Raw genomic sequence first — 20,341 nt, 5'->3', positions numbered from 1 at the left:
GTATAAATATGGCATTTGTGTCGAGTATGCCATTAGGAAAGAGTGAAGGCCTAAACGGGGAATTGACTTATGAAAAACAAGAGTACGATATTTTCAATCAATCGAAAAAAGTGACTAATAAATCCAGAGGAGGGAACGTGCAAATGGAAAAAGTTGAATGCATTGATAAACATTGGGCCAAAGAAAAAAGTCAAACAGAAAATCATGAAAATTCCCAGGATGATATAAACGCTCATATGAAAAAAAACGAGGTACTTAATAAAGCAGGTCTAAAAAACACAGGCAATCAAGATCTAGGATCGGTATGGGATATATTTTATCATACATCAATACTAACTCTGGAAGCATTGACATATCAATCAAATAAAATGGATACCCAAATTGAAATACTAGGAGTTATGGCTAATGCAGTCACCGGAATTGATCATAAATTAGCTGAGTTAAATAACTTAATAAATAAAGCTCAAAAAGAAGCAGCTTCAAATTACTTCGACTGCACATGTGCACCTATAATAAATAAACTGGTTACTATTCCAGATGTAATAAACAGCATATTAGAAGACGTTAAAAGCACTGTGGGAAAAAAACTAGAAAATCAAAAAGCTGAGATAGGTTGCATTGGAAAAAACATTTTTTTACCATCTGCAATTGATGAAAAAGAAAAAATCAAACAAATTGGCGATATAAAAAATTCTAATATTGTGAACAAACCAACTATGGAAGCAATGCAGAAGAAACAAGATGAAATAAATAGTTTCAATAACACGGTACAGTGGAATGACATAGGACAGGATAATGAAGATCTTATGGCCTCTGAATTAATAAAGAGACAAAGGAAAAAATTACGTAAAACAAGAAAAAAGGAAAAAAAGCAAAAAGCTCTAAAAACATATCTCATACCAGAAATACCAGATGACTTGATAACACAAGAAGGAAAAAAAGAAACTGGAAAGAAAGATGGCGATGCTTTAAACAGTCAGTTTACAAAAAGATTGGCAAGAAACGAAAAATATTATGATATATTTACAAAGTCTAGGAAACATATTGCAGACTTAAAATCAATTCCTTCAAATACATATACAAGCTTACCTACGGAAAATACGGTTCAAAAAGAGGGGAGGAAAGTTCAGGGAATTTTTTTTTTACCAATTGGATTAAAAGAAAACGGATGTGTACTAACACACGACCTTAAGTGGGAAATCGAAAATGATCCGATTGAAAAAACAGGGTCTTTATCTACCTTAATCAGAGATAACGAAGAACAATGGCAGCCTATCCATATACAAAATAATTCACCTAATACATTAAATACATGTTGGAATTTGATACAAAAAAAAGTTAGAAAAAAAACAACGGATGGAGGAAACAGAATAACTTTACGAAATCAAAAGAACTGACTGAAGAGAACACCCATAAATCTATAAGGGACGACATAATAATTATAACAAATTGTCAAGGTAAACAAATTATATGTAAAGAAAATGAACCTTACGACGAAAATAAGAAAGGAACGTTGAACTCAAACAGACCTTCCCAAATTACTTTTACACCATTATTTGACTCACATGGTAAGCATGACACCCTGAATAGAGGAAATGTTCTTCGCCTTTTTAAATCTATACCATCATTGGAAAAATTGACAACAGAAGATATTGACTGTGTAAGCTTTTTACAAAATTCCAAAGGCAAACAACCAATAACAGTGTTAACTGTAAACACTGCCTCTATAGCAGATCAAATCATGCAAGAATACGAAGTTTTTCACAGCTGGGGGATATTAATTAGCCAACCAGCCCCAAAGGTATACCCAACTCCTTTTATCAAAGAAGAAAGTCTAATAAAAAGACCGAGCAAGATGGAAGACAATCTAGTCTATTCTATATTAAAAAATCCCCTGGGAAAAACAAACTGCGGTAGTGGAAAGTCCATATACCAAGGAAAAGACAAAGAAAAGACAAAAGAAAATAAAGGAGTAAATGAGAAATGGATCCTGACGGCTTTACATGGCAGTAACAACCAATGACAGAACAAAACACAAGATGTAACAGATGAAACAAACACAATAGTGGTTTGTTCATGGAATATAAATGGTTTATGTAAAAAGATAAAAAACGCCCAAATAGAATCATTAACAAACTGTTATCAAATTATATTGTTGCAGGAAACTTGGGAATTGTACCCTTTTATGTTACAAGGATATAAAGGATATTTTGTTCCCGCAATAAGACATTATAAATTTGGACGGCCGTGTGGGGGCCTGGCAATATTTTTACTGATTGACCTAAAAGTAGAACATAGGCAGCTAGATACAAATAATTATAATTTCCAAGCTGTGAAGTTGAATTACCTAATAAGAAAGGAAAATAAACCAAAAAATCTAATATTAATTAATATATATATTCCACCTAAACAGATACCGAAGAAGGAGACGTGTGCTGCTCTTACTACCTTTTTGTTGGACCAAATAATGGAAGATCCGTCTATAGATTTCTTAGTTACAGGAGATTTTAATATAAATCTACTAGTACAATTTATACGGGATGATTTTATCCAGTCCCAAAATCATCAATGGTTAATCCCAGAGCAAGTACTTGATCACTCAAAAAATGTTAAACAAAAGACTATTCGGAAGAATTTCATAATGGACATGGAAGCTTTGGGTCTTAGAATGTTGAATGATAGATTTGAGTCAGAAACACCCTCAGCGTGGTCTTTTCAGTCTCACCAGTATAAATCTAGAATGGACTATACTACGGTTTCTGTAAATATCTTTGACAAAATTACTTCATATCACTTAAAAAAAGGTATTTGAAAGTGACCATAGTCAACAAATAGTACAAGTGAAATTGCTAGGATCAAAACATCAAAATTACTTAACCATGCACGGTCAGATTTGTACTATTAATTATAGAAAACTTACATGGGAAACAAATAACATGGACACCACGATAAAAAAGGCACGAGAACTAATTAAAAAATGTTTTAAAGATAGCACCGTATCGTCTGTAATTGATCAATGGGAAAATTTCACACAAAAAATAGTTGCACCATACGATACTTCTCCTCATGTTATAAAAAAATACAACGTCCAAAGGAAAAAAAATGATGACACCTTTATCAATTTCCCATATACAGTAAAAAAGGTCAGACGGACCCTTAATAGACTTAGGAAACAGCTAAATAAGTACCCAAATGATGAAGATATACAAGTAAAATTAAAAAATGCCAACAACGAATTGAGAAAATTAATTTGGAACGAAAAAAATAAAATTAATCCGGGATTGTGGGCAAAAATCTTCTATGCCGGTAATCAAGCGAACTCAAGGGAGTTCTGGAAAGTGATTAACGGATTAACCAGGCCAAATAAATCTGTAGTCACATCCTCCTTAACTGAAGAGGAATGGTCCATATATCTTATAAAAATCCTAAATCCTAATATGGAAGTGAATATTGAGGAACTCAAATCAATTACTAAAGGAAACAAACACTTAATGACAGATAAGATCGATGTAGAATGTGACGCAGAAATCCCTATTACAGAAACCCAAGTCGCAAAACTAATAAAGAACCAAAAAAATGTAGCACCGGGACCCAATGGCATTCCGTTTTCTCTTTACAAAGAAGAACCAGATTACTGGGCTATATATTTGACAAAGGTATTTAATGATGTCATACGAACAGGGATGGTCCCAAAATCATGGAGAGGTTCATTGATATCTCCAATTTTTAAAAAAGGAAATTGGCAGCAACCGGAGAATTATCGCCTGATTACCCTTCAAGACACTGATGTAAAATTGTTCGCAGGGCTTTTATTATCCAGTTTGACTGACTGGGTAAAGGATAAAAGGATACTGCCACCGAACCAAACTGGATTTATCAAAGGTTTAGGAACCTCAACAAATATATGGATTTTATCTGTATTAATGGATAAGGCACTCTTAGCTAAACAACCTTTGTATTTTTGTTTTGTCGACTTCAAATCGGCCTTTGATTGTGTGAACAGGCACCATCTGTGGAAAAAACTTGAAGAGCAAGGAATTCCAAAATTATTATTGAGAATGATACAATTACTGTACACTGACACCTGGTTTAGAGTAAGAATTGGTGACGGGCAAACATTAACCAACAAGATACTTACTACAGGAGGTCTAAAACAAGGGTGTGTCCTTGCACTTCTGCTATTCAATCTTTTTTTAGCGGATCTTTCAACTACATTGAATAAGGTAAATGCACATCTGCCTAGATTAGCAGATAAACAAATATCTAATCTCCTTTACGCGGACGATGTTGTACTTATAAGTCACACCAAAGTTGGGTTGCAAAGGCTTATGGATTGTCTATCAGTGTATGCAAAACAAAATGATATGGTGATAAATGAAACAAAGACCAAAGTAATGGTAGTTACGTAAAATATAAAGCTTAAAAATAAATATAATTGGAACCTGGAGGGAACGAAATTAGAACAAGTTGATTCCTACCGCTAATATATATTCAACGATAGTGGAAATTTTCTCCCGCAAAAAAGAGAAATTACAAGAAAAGCTAATACTATGACTGCAGCTTTTAGGATAATTCAGAATTCAATATCTGACTTGTCCTTTACTAAAGATCATCTCAGCAAAGCTATTACCTACACTAACATACAGTTCTGAGGTATTAAATGGGGAAAACGCAGAGATTATTAATAATGCAATTTCAAAAACGTACAAAATCTTATTTTCCCCGACAAAAACTGCTTCGCAAGCTCAGGTGAGGCCCGAATTCGGGATAAATAACCAGCTTCTAGCAAGAAAAGGACAAGCTCTTCAAGTTTGAAATCGAGTAAAAAATGACCAAGAAAATCAAATGTCCCAGCTATTATGGCTAGTAGTCAAACATAATAAGAAGCTGCAGGCCTGGTCCTACCTAAATAAAGCAAAAGAAGAATTTGGTGTAATATCGATCTGGGAGAATACGATTACCCAAGAAAATTTTAAAAAAACAATGAACAAACTTACCAATCATTTTTCTCTGCTAAAAGATAAGGATATATTTGCGAAAAGAAAACAAGCAGGGCCAATCGTAAATGGATATATCAAAAAACATGTCCAAGAATATTTAGAAATACCATGGTCATTGAAAAACAAGAAAATCTTTATCAGAGCACGCTTTGGGTTACTGCCGGGTTTATGTCATGTACCCATATGGAAAAAAACAGCAGTTAATACGGATTGTAGATTATGTAAATGTGGTAACGAGAATATTATACATCTATTATGTCTTTGCCCTGGATTAGAAAAGGAAAGGAAAGCCATTTTAAAGAGACTATTTAATGAACACGGACTAAGGTCATGCAGACAAGCAGTGATGGCAAGTTTAAACTCTAAAGATATATTCAAGATTTCTGCATTAGTAAAATTCTTGAGCACTGTGGACAAAAAATTAGGGGAATAAAAATGTATTATATTTTTTTATATATTGTGTATTGTATTAAAGGCATGATAGCAATTGTGATTATAACGTTTTAATTCTTTTATATTTGATGATATTTTAATCATTTTTTGTAAGATTTTAATTAATCACACAAATAAACTTAAACTTGAAACTTAATTTTATGGCAAACTGATGCGTTATCTTTATTCTTGATTATTTGTGTTCAAACAATGGTGATAGAGGCAACTTCATTGCTGTATGATAATTTTTTTTTTTTTTACTTTTTTAATTTGAAATAAAGACAGGTTTACAAAGTACATGGTGTGGTATGTGACATAGTACACAGGTGGGTATATCTGCAGAGCAAATACGGCCATCATAAACATTACTTTTTCGAATAGTAAACATTCCATACATGCAACGACTGCTGCAATAATTTCTTCATGGTCTTTGTCGAGCACCAAAGACATATACATACCTACCCCTATTATTCCTCCATGGGCCCCAAACCTTCTCAAATATCCTCCGGCAGCCTCTCCCTTCATAAAGAAACCACTCAGCCCCATGCACAACTCCATATCTTTACTTCATTAATCCAACTATGGCATTCCAGGCAACCCCCAAAGATGCACAATATTGGGTTGTGCTACAGTCCTACCTAAATTGCAAAATAAACATTAGTATCTGGTGCCTGTTATGTTCCCCCATTTACCCAAGATAAAAAGTTTCTGACTTGAGAGCAGTGCATGTCCCGCAGCTTTCGCTAGTACCCCCATGATCCCCCAACCAGTATGTCTGAATTTCAGGGCTTTCCCACAGGAATGTGCCCCTCTACCCACATCCCCGGAGATAATAAACTAGGCCAGCTCTTCCATTCTTCCTTATCAATACCCTATGGCAATAAACATCTGATAGAGACTTTTAGTTATCGTTTCCTTACCTTAGGATAATCCCCAGGTGGCAGACTAGATCTGGAAATTTTTCGTGAGTAGTACCCCTACGTGCCAGTTGGTGGCTTTGTTCCGGTCTGTGTTGCGCTGTCCGCACCGGACATGACATGTGTAGTGCCTAAATAGGCGCCACGCTAACGTGCTGATGTCAGTTCTTCTTCTCTTTCTGTGCCAGTCTGTGCCGATCCGTAGAAGAGCTTCCCCCAGTCATTTTTGACTGACCTTTTTTGAAAACTTTTTGTTGAGATTTGTTAGTGTGTCAGGATGTCAACTAGGAAAACTGGCTTCAAACCCTGTGGTGCCTGTCACATGGGACAGGTAGCCAGAAATCAAGCTATCCCCCCACCCCCTCCCCCCACACAGCAGCCACAGCCTCCAAACCTTTTTAGTATGCCCTCTGACCATCATAGGTATCCAGTTGGGGGGGAAGCAGGATACACCATCACCTGCACCACTGGAGGTCAATAAGTTCGGACTTTTGGGTTTTGCAGCTGATCCAAAATTGCTACTCCCTCCCCTTAGTGACCTCCCAATGCCTTGTACTTGTGACTACCTCTCCATACTGGATCCCTGTTGGTAGATCACCGCAGTATCATGAACCCCAAGTAGGAATTCACCCAAAACATACAAAGGAATGCTGGAGTGGCTACTCAGTCATGGACAAGTGTGTCGCTGCAGTTATAGAGAAAAAAGGAACAGTCTTTCTGTTGCCTTGAGGGGGCTATCGAGGGTTTACCCTAATCTGCCTTAAGCCCACTAGAAGTCAGGAGATATAAATTAAAAATATAGAGGAGAGCAGGCGACCTGCCCAAAATGGCACCAACAGTCCTTTGCCACCTCCCCCCATGGGCAAAGTTAGAGAATTTACCCCAATCTGACACTCCTTGGGGTGTCAGGGCAGAAACTCACTACACTCTAGGGGCCTGGGGCAGTGCATTAGTGAAGAATAGACCGGCTGATTGAAGCAGCCAGTCCACCTTTCACAGGAAAGGCAGAACCCGGCCTGCACCTACAGATGAGTACAGTCAATGAGGGGGTTGTCGGGGAGGTTAGCTGGCATCCCCTTCCTCCCTCCCGAGGGGCACCCACAGGGGCGCTCTAACTGTGCACCACCTCCTTCTGATGCACTGTCAGTGCGCCTACTGACAATCACCTTACCTCTTTTCCTGAATCCATAATACAGCAATAACACAGAGGCAAAGTATTTACATCATTTGCACACGTTCTATCTGTATTACAGAAGGGGCTGCACAAGCGTCTGCTGCCCCTTCTGTAACACCAAAGTGCCCCATGGGCATTTGTCATAAGGGCTGTTCTTGTTATTCAGGGCTGTTATTTATTTATTTTAAATGATGGTGTCGCCGCCCCCCCCCCCCTCACTTACATAGCAATCCTATCAGTCCTTCTGTCTCTCTGCACCCCCTGGGGTGCAGAGTAGGGAATTTATTCCATCCCATATAATCCCTTTCAAGAAAGAACTGAAGAAAATGTATTCAAACTTTAGGGATTGTTGGACTCTCTCCCAGGCGGGGGGGGGGGGCAGAAAGCCCACTACACATCAGGGAAAAATGGTTACAAAATAAAGTTGCAGGTGGAGCCAACCTGCCATTGAGGAGTACATAGCATTTTTCGCATTGCTTCCAAGGGATCCCATCTTCTGTAACACCTTTAGTGAATCCTTGATTTTTATCAACTACACTTTGAATGCTAGGAATTGGAAGTACATGCTTTTTATAGTACATAGTGAACTGTTAATCCCAGAGTACAAAGTGCTGACAATTAAACAACCAGGTATGACTTTAGGTGTCACAAATGCTGTAAAGCGACTTGAGGGTTCCTTTAATGATGGTCAAACTGTTTTCAACTAGGAATATCTGTAGATAGATTGTGTCTTGCATGAAAGTTTGTTACCTCTTGGTAAATTGATTGTTTCTGGCTCACCACTGAGCTGACTGTACAGGAGCCAAGGTATGAAAGGCAGCCATGTTGCGAAATCCCCTCCCTTGCTAATGAAGCTATGTAGGGTTGCCATGCCAAAGTTAATCCACATGTCACATAAGTATTACTACTCTTATTGTAAAGCTCATGCCAATCGTAGATGGAAAAGCATTTCTTAAAAATTGTGTTCAGGTGAGTAGTTGCTTTGTTGTTGTATCACCTTCTATTTTGTTCACTGCTTTGTAGTCTTCTCTAGGATATTGGGTCTTGATTCGAGACTAGAGAAAGACAAACCACTGACCAGGAGTAGTTCTATTTATTGAGTGTAGGTATTCACAACCAACCAGCTCTTTCTCTGTTGTATGTGTTGTGTATTTGTTGCATATGTGACCAAAAGATTTTGCTGGACAGTATGCTGAACTCTCATTTTGTTTGCAATATAAAAGTATACAATGAATAAGAATTAAAATCACCACCAATATAACTTCGGCATCCCCGTCAGGTATCGTGTTCAGGAAAGTGTCACAATCTTGACAGTCACTAAGCATTGTGTAGGGCCGACTCACCCAATACATCTGTCTAGCCCGTCCCTCCCATCCAAGTGTGCAACCGTGCAGTGTCTCAGTTAGTCCCCTTCCTACCTCGCATCCATCCATGGGCCCCATATTTTGTCAAACTTCCTCAGGCCACCCAAAACAGATAACCTGTCCATTCTGCTAGCATACACCAGTCCATGTTCTGCACCCTAGCTTGTTGTTCTGGGAGGCTACTCTGTTCCCCAACCTGTATAATGTCCCTCCTGGCCTCCATCAATGCAGTATTAAAGAAGGAGGGACTACTGTGGCAGCGGCTGCTCCCCCTAGATGCCCATATACACCGTCCGTGCTGACCGCTCGACCGGATCTCCCACTGCCTCTTGTTGGTTTCTACATATGGTCTGCCAGTAGGCCTCTCGTCTCGGGCACTCCCACAGGGTATGCACCAGGGTCCCCCTCTGATTGAAGCCCCTCAAACACCTGTTTGGCATGGAGCCTTGTCCTCGTGTGATATGCTCTGTGCAGTATCCTGAGTTGTATGGGGTGAAAGCCATCCCTGATTGCCACCTTCCATTGATATCTGCATGCCTCTGCCCTGTCCGCATCCTCCAGTATGCCCAAATCACACTCCCAACTATGTTTCAGCTTGTCAAAAGCCCTTACGCAGTTCGGGACTAAGGTGACATAGGTCCCTCATGGCTTTGAAGTGAGGCTGCCAAGAGTCTAATTTCCAAAGGAGTTTCTTCCTCAATTCGCTCTAAATGACCAATGTGACTATTAAGGCATGTCTAACCTGCAGGTGGTGAAATCTCTCGGATTTCACCAACTCATACTGCTCTTGGAGGTGCTCAAAAGATACCATCCCATTTCCCTTCTATAGTTCCCTAATCTTGGAGATCACAAAGAAATCTCATTGTTGGTAACCCTCCAGTCGTTTTAGCCCAAGTGCGTCCGTGTCCCACATCACCGTTTCAAAGGTGATTTCCCACTTCCACCTTGTGCCTTGGTACCTCTGCCATGTCTGGAGCTGTGGAGGCCCTATCCCCTGTACTGTGGCCCGACTGTAGCGTGCCCTCTGATAGCGCCACCGAAGCAGAGCTCTCCTGTCTGCCTTAAAGGCCGGATCTGCCGGTTCGCGAATGCCCAGTCATGGACCACCTGCAGTTGAGCCATCCAGTAGTAAAGTTTCAAATAGGACAAAACAATGCCCCCCCCTCATATGGGTCTCGCATAAGGGTGTCCAGTGCTATCCTGGCACAAGCCCCGTTCCACAGCAGTGTTTGTAGTAGTCGTCTGTGCTGTCTGAAAAAATCCTCAGGTATTTTGTACATTTTATTTTGTAAGACATAGAGGAATTTAGAAAGATAGATCATTTTGTGGAGCGCTGCACTACCCATCAGAGATAACGGCAGCTTCCTCCATCTGGCCACGTCCAGCAGCTGTTCTAGATTCAGAGTATTGAAATCTATGTAGCCTTTGTAATAAAGATGCCCAAAATTCTGGAATCCAGACCTGGGCTACTGCAGGAGGCAGTCCAAATCCTACAGCAGAGGCCAACCCGTTGGCGAGTATGCCACTGACGTATGCCAATTTATCTTGATCCCAGAGTATCTCTTAAAGACATTGAGGATTTGTTGCACCCGGGGAATGGACTGTAGTGGGTCTGGCCAATACAAAAACAGGCCATCAGCGTAAAGGGAGATCACATCCTCCCAATCGGGGTCCCAATGCAAACCCCTCAGCAGGACTTCCCTCCTGACCCATTCTGCTAGTGGCTCGATGGCCAAGGCAAACAGCAGGGGTGATAGCGAGCAACTCTGCCTGGTTAACCCCTCCCCAGCTGCAACTCCCTCGATAGGGTCCCATTAACATGCAACCTAGCCACAGGCGCTGTGTAAAGCAGGCAGACACAAGCCGGAAATGTTGCTCCCCACCCCATATTCTCCAATACCATCAGTAGGTGCGGCCATTCGAGCAAATCTAACGGCGTTTCGGCACCCAGGGAAAAAATCACCTCAGGTTCCCCAATAATACTCGCTCTTTTGAGAACACCATAGAGGTGTCTCAGATTGTGTCCTGCAGCACGAAGTGGCATGTACCCAGATTGGTCCCTGTGAATCAGTTTATGGCTCACCTCATATAGGTGGGTTGCAAGCCCACTTGCCAATAATTTTGCCTCTATATTTAATAGGGAGATGGGCCTTTATGAGGCACAGGCGTCCGGCTTCTTCCCGCCTTATGTATTAGGGAAATGTGGGCCATTCGAATGGCTGGCAGTAAGCTCCTTGCGGTCAAAGCATCATGGTACATTCGAAGGAGAGGAATCAGCAGATGTTTCCCCAGACATTTGAAAAATTCCGCCAGCAAGCCATTGGGGCCTGGATTTTTTCCCCCTTTAGAATGGCATATGACATCTGCAATCTCTGTCAACTTGCGATTCCTGTCTAAAGTAGCCTTATTCTCTAGAGTCAGGAATGGGGTGGGGATATCTCCTATAAAGCTCAGTAGTTCCTCAGTCGTGCCGTGCCGCCTGGGAGAGTAGAGGGCCTCCAAGTAGTCCGCAAACCTCTTCACAATTTCTGGGGTCCTGTCTACGGTGCACCCAGTTGTCCGTACCACCTCCCACAACCATCTTTGACTCTCCTTGTGGTGTGCCAATCAAGCCACGAGCTTCCCAGCCTTGTTACCGTTCTCGTATACTTTATGATGCGTGTCCCTAAGGTTTTTCCATGCCTCCTCTTCCTCCTTTATCTGCCTGTATTCCTCTTGCAGGAGCGCCAGGCGATGCCCCAGTGCAGGAGTTGGAGTGGCCAGGTAATACTTTTTCTACATCAATAAGTGCTGCTCCATGTCCCCCAGTTGTTATGGCACCTTCTTATTTATCCTAGATATAAAAAAAACCCTTATCACTGGTTTATATGCCTCCCACACCCTTGCCTCACACTCCTCGGTACTTCTGTTGTCGGTGAAGTAGTTCTCTGTAGCCCTTCTCAGGCTCTCCCTAGTGAACCATTGCTTGATATGACAGGGATCCAGGCACCACGGGGGTCAGCAGACCCTACTCTGCTTTGTCAGTCTGGTATAGAGCAGTCCGTGTTCGGAAACCCCCCTCGGAAAAAAGGTGGTGTCACAATATCTATGTGCTTGAATCTGGCGACCAGAAAATAATCTAATCTTGAGCCTGCCTGGGAGGTGGAAGATGTGTAGGAAAATTGCCTCCTGTCATGATACCTAGCCCTCCACAGATCTTGTAACCCCTGTGCTCAGGTAAAGCCCCTTAATCTATGATCGTCGCCCCCCCCCACCCCATGGCACCTGTGGCAGTCTGTCTATCAAGGTCTATGTGCATACTCAGATTAAGGTCTCCCCCTATAATCAGTAATGCATTTGGAGTTTGAATGATACACTTTTCCATCTGCTACAGAGCCTGTGGCATCAAGGATTACCACCAAGACGGTTGCCCATTCCACTTTCCCAGTAGTGTCGCATAACAGCCCTCCCATTTTAGCCCACAGCTGTGTGTCCGCTAGAATGAGAGATCTACAGACCAGGATAACCACTCCCCTGGCATCAGATGTAAACCCAGAGAGTGCCACAGTCCTATACCCATAATGACCCAAAAAGGCGCACCCTCCTATCTTTCTCTTCATTTGAGGAGTAGTCTTTAGCGCCCACCTTAAGGGCATTGGTCTGGGTCTCTCCAGAATCTGACTGCATCAGCCAGTCCTCAGTGGCCAGAGCCGGGGCTGGGTGTGGCTGCCATTACTCGTCTGGGCATTTCTGTTCCCCACCAGCCCTGGACCATGACCCTCCAGCCAATCACACACCTCACTCGGGGTTTGAAAGAATCCGGATTTCCCTTCCACCAGGACTTTTAGCTTTGCAGGAAAGAGCATCATGTATGGTAGACTCCTTTTCTCGAGTTATGCTTTGGCCTTGTCAAATGTTTTGCGCTGTGCTTGTACCTCCTCCATAAAATCTGGAAAGATGATGACTACATTGTTCTCAATCCAGAGCTGCCCATGCATTCTGGGAGTTTTCAACACATCCTCCCGGTCCCCCGTAATTCAACAGATTTGCTTTTATTGGCTGAGGCTGTGCTCCTGGCCTAGGCGGCACCCCCAGAACTCAGTGGGCCACCTCAATTGCAAAGTGGTCTGAAAGGTGCTGTGGCTGGAAAAAGGACTGGAGCACGTTTTTCAGAAATTATTCTATGTTCCTGCCCTTCATCTTCTCAGGCAGACTCACCAGCTGCCCATTATTCCTCTTCGATCTCTCCTCTGCATCCTCAGCCCTTGTGTGCAGGCAGCAAGTGGTCTCTCAGAAGTCCTGGACTACCGCCAGCAGTGGCATAATAACTCCTCTGTGCTGCTTCACTGTAGCCTCCTCTATCCCACCTTCACCGACATCTTCTGCAAGTCTGCCCTTACAAGAGTGAGATCTATAGCAACCATGTCTATCTTCTGTTCCAGCATTATTTTGGTATTACGCACTGTTTTCAGGAGGCCCCACAAGAAGAGCTCTGGGGAGATATCCTCTGCTGCCAACCACGGGGGCCTTGTGCACCTGCTCATCCCCCATCTCCTGGGTGCGGAACATGTATTTCTCCATATGCGATGTGGTTGCTTTCTGGCCCTTATCGTGCACCATTGTTGCTCACCCGGCCTCTGCAGCAGATGCACAATATCAGGCAGCAGTACCTCGGAACACGCTGTTCCTTACTTGGATCAGCATCTAGAGCTCCTTTGAAACAGCCCTGGAAGGTCCACGGCCCTTATTCCAGCCAGATGTCCCCTTCTGAAAGATAACGCCAGCCAGGTCAACAAGGTCCAGCAGTTGTCACCACCTCTGGTGTTGCAGGTCTATGGTCCGCTAGTATGCGGGGTAGGATCACCCGATGTGTCTGGGACACACCAAGTCACTCCAGTATCCAGCCCCTCCCGCTGACCACGTTCCAAGCCGAGGTCGGGTCCAGCCAGCTGCCCCAACACTTGTCTTGGCCCTCTTGCTGAGTCTGCAAGCTGCTGCACCGCCCATGCTCGAAGCTCTCTCCTCCTCCACACCGCGGCCAATGGGACCAGAGTTCTTCGCCACTTCATACTGTCTCTATTGCTTTATTTTAAACTATGGGAGCGATCAAAAATAAGAACTTGAATTCTAATAAAATATAACCAATCAGCCCAAATTATGTACACACCTGGACTCTCAAGTTCCAACAGGTCCCAATCCCCAATTACAAAACCATAAATAATAATTTGTCAAGTCACTCGAAGTAGCACCAACGCATCTCTTAGACACAACACTGGAAGCACCTAATACACAAGAAGACAGAAGAAACAAAGAGAAAGAGTAGAAAAAGATAAACGGATGGTCAAAAAACTTTCTGTGTTAATATATTCTGTCTCGCTCTGCTCCGATCAGCAATACCTTAGGGTTCACTTACTCACATTAATCTCGATGAAAAAAAAAGTTCACTGATCAGAATGTTTCTGTTTAGCTCCCTTTCACCACCTTTTATTATGATTAACCTTGTCTTGACTTAGCTTGAGCCTGTTTCCCTGAATTCACCACCAGCTGTTTATTTACAGAGCATCCATCACACTTAAAATTGAGTCAGACACAAGCACTTTACAGAAATAAAACTACACTGTCACAGAGTGTAAAGTTCATACTCAAGCACTTAACCAGCTTCCGCTCAGTCATATACATTCTTTCTAAGTTGCACATAGTAAAATTGTTATAAGGCACACAAGTTTAGAAATCATTAATTTATGAGTCTGTCTCTCTAAGCCAAATGTCTCACGTCGCCCAAATTACACACATGGGTACATAACCAATTAATATAATCATCTGATTCCCATTTGTTATACACAAGGCAGCCATTTATTCTATAGATGTATTTAATACAGACACTGTCCACGATTAAAGCCTTAGTGTGAAATAGTATCTGAAATATGTACAGTCAAAACCCAAGTTGTTCTCCACAGTAAACATTTTCTCACAATCATAAAAGTGCAGGATTGTCGCAGATTAATACAAGGTTTTAAATAATTAGGTCAATTTCTCATATCAGATCTCATCACGTCACCCAAACAAGCAGCACAAGGGCAGGACATACTCAGAGATACGCTCCCATATCCCAGTTTGCTCACCTCAGTCTTTTCAACATTGCATCTCTCTCTTTTGAACAAAAACCGAGCCACCAAAATCCTCAGTTTATGTATGTTCATTAATATTACTAATGTCAAGGTAGTTGACTAGGAGTTTCAGTGAGTTGTGTTGGCATTTTTATCAAGATATGATCTAAAATAGAAATTCTTTGGACTTTCAGATGAGTTCAATCGATGCTTTGGCAACCATGGGAGTCATACCTTCAGGATTTCGAATATCAACTCTCGCCCAAATTCTTGATAAAGGTAAGTCTTCAAATTATATAATTTGTCACATCTCAACAGACATCTTTGCTGTTATACATATTAACCATTAGCAGGTTACCTGAGTCCCTAGGATCAAATACCAAGCTTGTTTGTGATTGACGTATAAATAATGTGGACTAATTGTATTTATGGTCTCAGCACTCTTATTTTAGTGATTTTAACATGCTGTACATATATCATAACACATTAAATCAAATACCATACATATATCTATACATAAATATACATTTATTGAAAAATATGTTTAAAGTGTAGTTATGGTTAGTGTTAGGTATAACACCTTAAATAATATTTAACAAGCATTGGCATAGCCAATAGGTCTCGCTTTCGGAACCTTATAAGTATTTAGTTATGCAGCACAAAATCCTTGGTGCAACAACATCAACTGTTGCATGGCTAAACACTTATAAGGTCCCAAAAGCGAGACCTATTGGCTATGCCAATGCTTGTTTTCAGTTGTCTCAACATGACTTTGCAACACGTGTAAAGATAAAAAGGCCTCGCTTACTTTTCTTTAATGATTGCAGCTCTTATCCAAAAGCAGACGTCAGATGTTGTAAATCTCTATCTATCTCTCTCTCTCTCTCTCTCTCTCTGTCTCTTGGTGTCACATAATAGATACAGGGACGACTGCACAATGCAAGGTGCAGCCATTCTTCACACAGTAGATTCTTAATGATCCTGCCTACAGCGCGTCTCTAGTGGCAGCAGGATATTTTTAGCTCATGCAGCACAAGGGAAATTCGAAGACAAGAATAATGGATACGTTTTCCTCAAATAGGTACAGAATGCAACCTATTAGCTGAGTGCTCCCACTATAACCTTGCTTGGCACTGGTGCCTTCCTTGGTTTTGCACAACTGTTGATTTACCTCGTCACGTGAGACAAAGAGGGCCACTGTTAAATGCATGCAATAAAATGTATTTGTTTTTAAATGTACAATTCGCAGTCTAAAGTTAAGGAAACGTTCAGTCTGCGGCAACACGAGCCTTCCTTTTAATGTGCATCTGGTGCTGGAGCGTGGACAGAGAGCTGTTAATGAGCACGCTAAATAGGGTTTGGTGGCATATTTAGACGGCGCGCATTTCTAGTTGACTTTGACTGGACGAGATGGAGTAACTGTTGTGCCAGGCAAGTCTTAATTGCCCAGACCAGGACACGTTTACGGTTTACCTGATTAAATAGAAAGTGGAAGCAGAGTGGATGCTTGAGATTCTGTTTAGCGTCTTCGCTCTTATGTAAGACTGGAAGGTTCTGAGTTGGCGGGAGGAGACTGGGAGGTATTAAGAGCACATTAGGGCAGATTCCGTGGAGCTCACGATGATATAAAATTCAGCACCGTAACAAGGGGGCAATGTATCATAAAGTAGGTAAGGGAAATAAGCTCAACTGCCCTTCGACTATATTTTGTAGAAAGACGTCCATAATTGAGGCGCACAGGGCCCCCACTCACCGAGACCTCCGTTCAGCTGCACCTGGGATTTAAGTGGGCCGGGTCCTGCCGGTGCGGAGCACCTGCAGTTCTAAAAATATGGTGCTGAGACGGGTCCATATCGGGCTCTCCATTTTTGCCCTCACTCTCGGTGAAAAAAATAAATCTTAACTCTGCAGCAGTGCCACCCTTCATTGCCTTTGATGTCACTTCAAAGAGGCTCGTTAAGTTCTTTCACAGTCTCACCATGTCAGAACCGAAGCATTCTCAATATGCTATACAGAAGCCATATTTGTTGCTTATTTATCTTACGCAACTAACAACCATTGACAAAGCCAATGGTCCTGGCTAAGTGTTAAGTTACTTACGTAAAATATATACATGGATGCAATGACAGAAGCAGCCAAATACCAATCAGACGGCACACGATGCTAAGCACAGATTTTCAGTTTACGTGTTTTAAGCCACGCCCTTATTACATCGACCACGCCCCTACAGTTTTCCATCACACTTAAAGCCCTGCCTGCTACACTAACTTATAAGTAGGTTCCTGAGAGGGATTGGCATTTGAGCTGGCCCTTACGGTACATGTGAAGAGCCGCGCCTGCGCAGATTTTTGAAACTTGGGTGTTGTCACTGAAGCGAGCAGCAATATTTTCAGGGAAAGGAGTTAAACCAGGAATATTTAAAATAAAATAGCCCTCGAATTGGTCTACTTTGAGTCAAGTACCGTTGCTGCGGTCATTGTTGACAGGGGTGTTGTAGTGGATATTTCCCCACTGGGCGACAGGGTACAGAGCTGCACTCAGAGCTGGGTGAGCTGCCGGACATGTAAGCAATCCCCCTTTGCCCGGTTTTAGGCGTGGCCTCCTCCAGCGTGAAGCTGCTTTGAACGTTTTTGGCTGATTTTGCTTGGCGTTCGTTGCTTGATCTATCAAAAAAAGCTTCAACAGTACAGAACAGACGTAGGAAGATTGTAACTAAAATGTGAAGCGACAGAGAAAAATCATCGTAACAAATACAGAGCTCGATGCTTAAAGGAGATCTTTCCTGAGTGCAATATGCTGGGCATTTCTCTCCCTCCACCCAGCCATCCACCACAAACACTCTCAGCATCAGCTATGCAATAACCTAACAACTGATGCCCTTGCTCCTCCTCATCACCTCCCTTAGAGTCATTATTCTTGGATCTCTGTAAGGCCAATCGCCAAGTCCCAGTCATTAGTGCTGAGATGGATCCCACCACAACAGAGGGAAACAAGCATTCGGCCGCGCGGCCGAAAACGAAAGTAATAGCGATCGCGATCAAAGCAAGTGATCGCGATCGCTTGGACGGGAGCGCTGTGTGGCAAGCACGCGAGTGGTGCGCGCGCAGCAGTGATTGGCGGCTGCGCGCGTGCACGTTCACGTGCACTGTAGCTTTAGGCCACGGCAGCACTTTGAAAATGCCCAGTTATAAAATGTCTCTTCGAGCCTTTGGCTCACGAGACCTAAAAACAAACTTAAACATGGAGAGAGGGGGCGCTAGAGGGCGGGCTTGCATGATAGCTGCACACTCATGAGGCTCCTGCAGTCAGAGAGGTTCAAAACAACAATATCCTGCACTAAGAGCCTTTGTCAGACGCCCAAAAGCCACAAAACTAGGAGGGGACATTGCCGTGACTCCTGCTTCTCGTTAAGATCCTGCTGAAGCAGGCGTCATTGCAATGTGCGCACTGGCCAGAGGACAGGGCCTACGGGTGAGGCAAGGAGAACGACAGAGATCCGCTGCGAGTGAGAGGATTAACCCGTGCAGAAAGCAAGTTGAATAAAACGGCTGCCTTCCAAACGTGAAGAAAGAACACACTGAAGGCAAGGCCGGACGGCACGACAAATACTGGAGCGGAGAACATATTGGAAGAAGACTGACTCAACAGCAATGTGAAAGTAAGGAGGCGGGGGCAGCGAGCGTGGCGGGAAAGGCTGCTGAGGCATTGGCGGAGGCTGGAGCCTTCGCTTCTGATACATGGGACTGAAACCCTCTCTACCGGATGCCATAAGAGTAAACGGTGGCGGTGAGAGATAGGTCCGAGCAGAACGGAAATACGATTGGCCCCTGGAGTGAGTGAAAGCCTGCCGTCTTTGGTTAGGAGACTTTGAAGCTCTCTTGGGTATGAGCACACCACAACAGGAGGCCACGGCATGCGGGGCAGGGAGCAAGATAGCCTCTGGTCCACGTAGACAAACAGTGCATGTCAACGTGACCAAGAGACCACAGCATAAATTGATTTAGCAATAAGACAGGTTGAAGGGGGGCCCTGTCCTCCGAGATAGACGGTGGAGCTAAACACAAGCAGACAACAGTGAAACACAAATTGAGCAGATAAATAAAAGATGTACACTGTGGACCCTACCGCTCGGAGCTAGGCTCAGACCAGATGCCTGAAAGCCTGCACAAAACACTGAGGTGACACACTGCGACTGTAAAGAAATAACAGACACCAACATGGGCAAAACTGAAGGCAGGCAACCGAAACTGACATTTGAATTTCCGTAAATTTGTCTGAGGCTAGAGCCATGAACAAGACCCAAGGGGGACAGAGAGGGCAGAAACTAATCAACTATCGGGAGAGAAAAATATGAAATCGCTTTTGGTGACAGTGAAATGCTGCCTAACAAAATGGACTCCATGTGCACACGCATGGACTTTATCACACAAAAATTTAGAAGCAAGATGGAAGGATAGGGGAAGCAGAGCAAAGAATCGTGGAACTTGAAGCATTGAACAAACAAAAGAAATGGATCGCCTTCTGAAAATAATAGCAGCCAAGAATGAAGACGTGGAGGCCTGTTCTAGGAGGAACAACATAAGAATCCTTTTAATATCCGAATCCGCCAATACAGGGAAGATGGAGGAGTTTGTAGAGCACATGCTGGTCACTAGCTTCGGGAAGGACGCCTTCTCCCTGCTGTTTGTGGTGGAGCGGGCACACTGCACACAGGCCGCTAGGACCCCTCCTAGGGCCCCCGCAGACCCATAGTGGCTAGGCTACTCAATTACCGACACCACGACACGGCGCTACGCAAAGCAGGGGAGCAACAATCACTGATGTTTGAGAGACATAGCATTGCCCTATATCCAGACTTCATGATCGCGGTCCAGGAAGCCAGGAAGAAATTTCAGCTGGCAAAGAAAAAACTACTACAGGCCAACATCACATATGCGATGCTATACCTGGCGCGATTGCAGAGCACTCCTGCACGACACCACAGCATGTGATGGAGTTCATAAAAAAACTGCCTAATAGTCCTCGCCGGACTGAAAACTCGCCATCCAGGAGTAGGTTGGTCTCACTAACATTTGAGCTTGAGTGAAGGGTATAAAAGTGCAGAGGATAGACACTCAAAGCCCAGACAGGGCATGAAAATGCGTTGGACATCAAAGACAACTCTGTATTGATACTAATCTGCACCGCTCACAAATAACTAACTACAGATCCAAGCCAGAATACCCCTCTTGTGGAAATAAATTGAGAAGATACTTGGGAGTGCAAAAAACTGAGAGGCTAACAAGTATACAATTGCTAAAGTCCAGGACAACTCCCACATTTACTCCTGCACTACCTGGGGGAGTAACTGCCTCGCCCACCAGACGAT

At 43.0% G+C, this 20,341-nt stretch overlaps 1 protein-coding gene across 2 annotated transcripts in view; it reads left to right on the top strand.

Moving 5' to 3' along the window:
- NPHP1 (nephrocystin 1) overlaps positions 1-20,341 on the top strand; it is a 708,547-nt gene that overhangs the window by 288,780 nt on the left and 399,426 nt on the right. For both annotated transcript variants that reach the window (XM_085612188.1, XM_085612187.1), the window contains exon 9: positions 15,168-15,252. In XM_085612188.1, coding sequence (XP_085468314.1) covers positions 15,168-15,252 — 85 coding nt within the window. The remainder of the gene's footprint in view (positions 1-15,167; positions 15,253-20,341) is intronic.

This window comes from Triturus cristatus, chromosome 6 (genome assembly GCF_964204655.1).
Source record: "Triturus cristatus chromosome 6, aTriCri1.1, whole genome shotgun sequence".
Classification (NCBI taxonomy): domain Eukaryota; kingdom Metazoa; phylum Chordata; class Amphibia; order Caudata; family Salamandridae; genus Triturus; species Triturus cristatus.
This window is presented reverse-complemented; position numbering and strand designations above follow the sequence as displayed.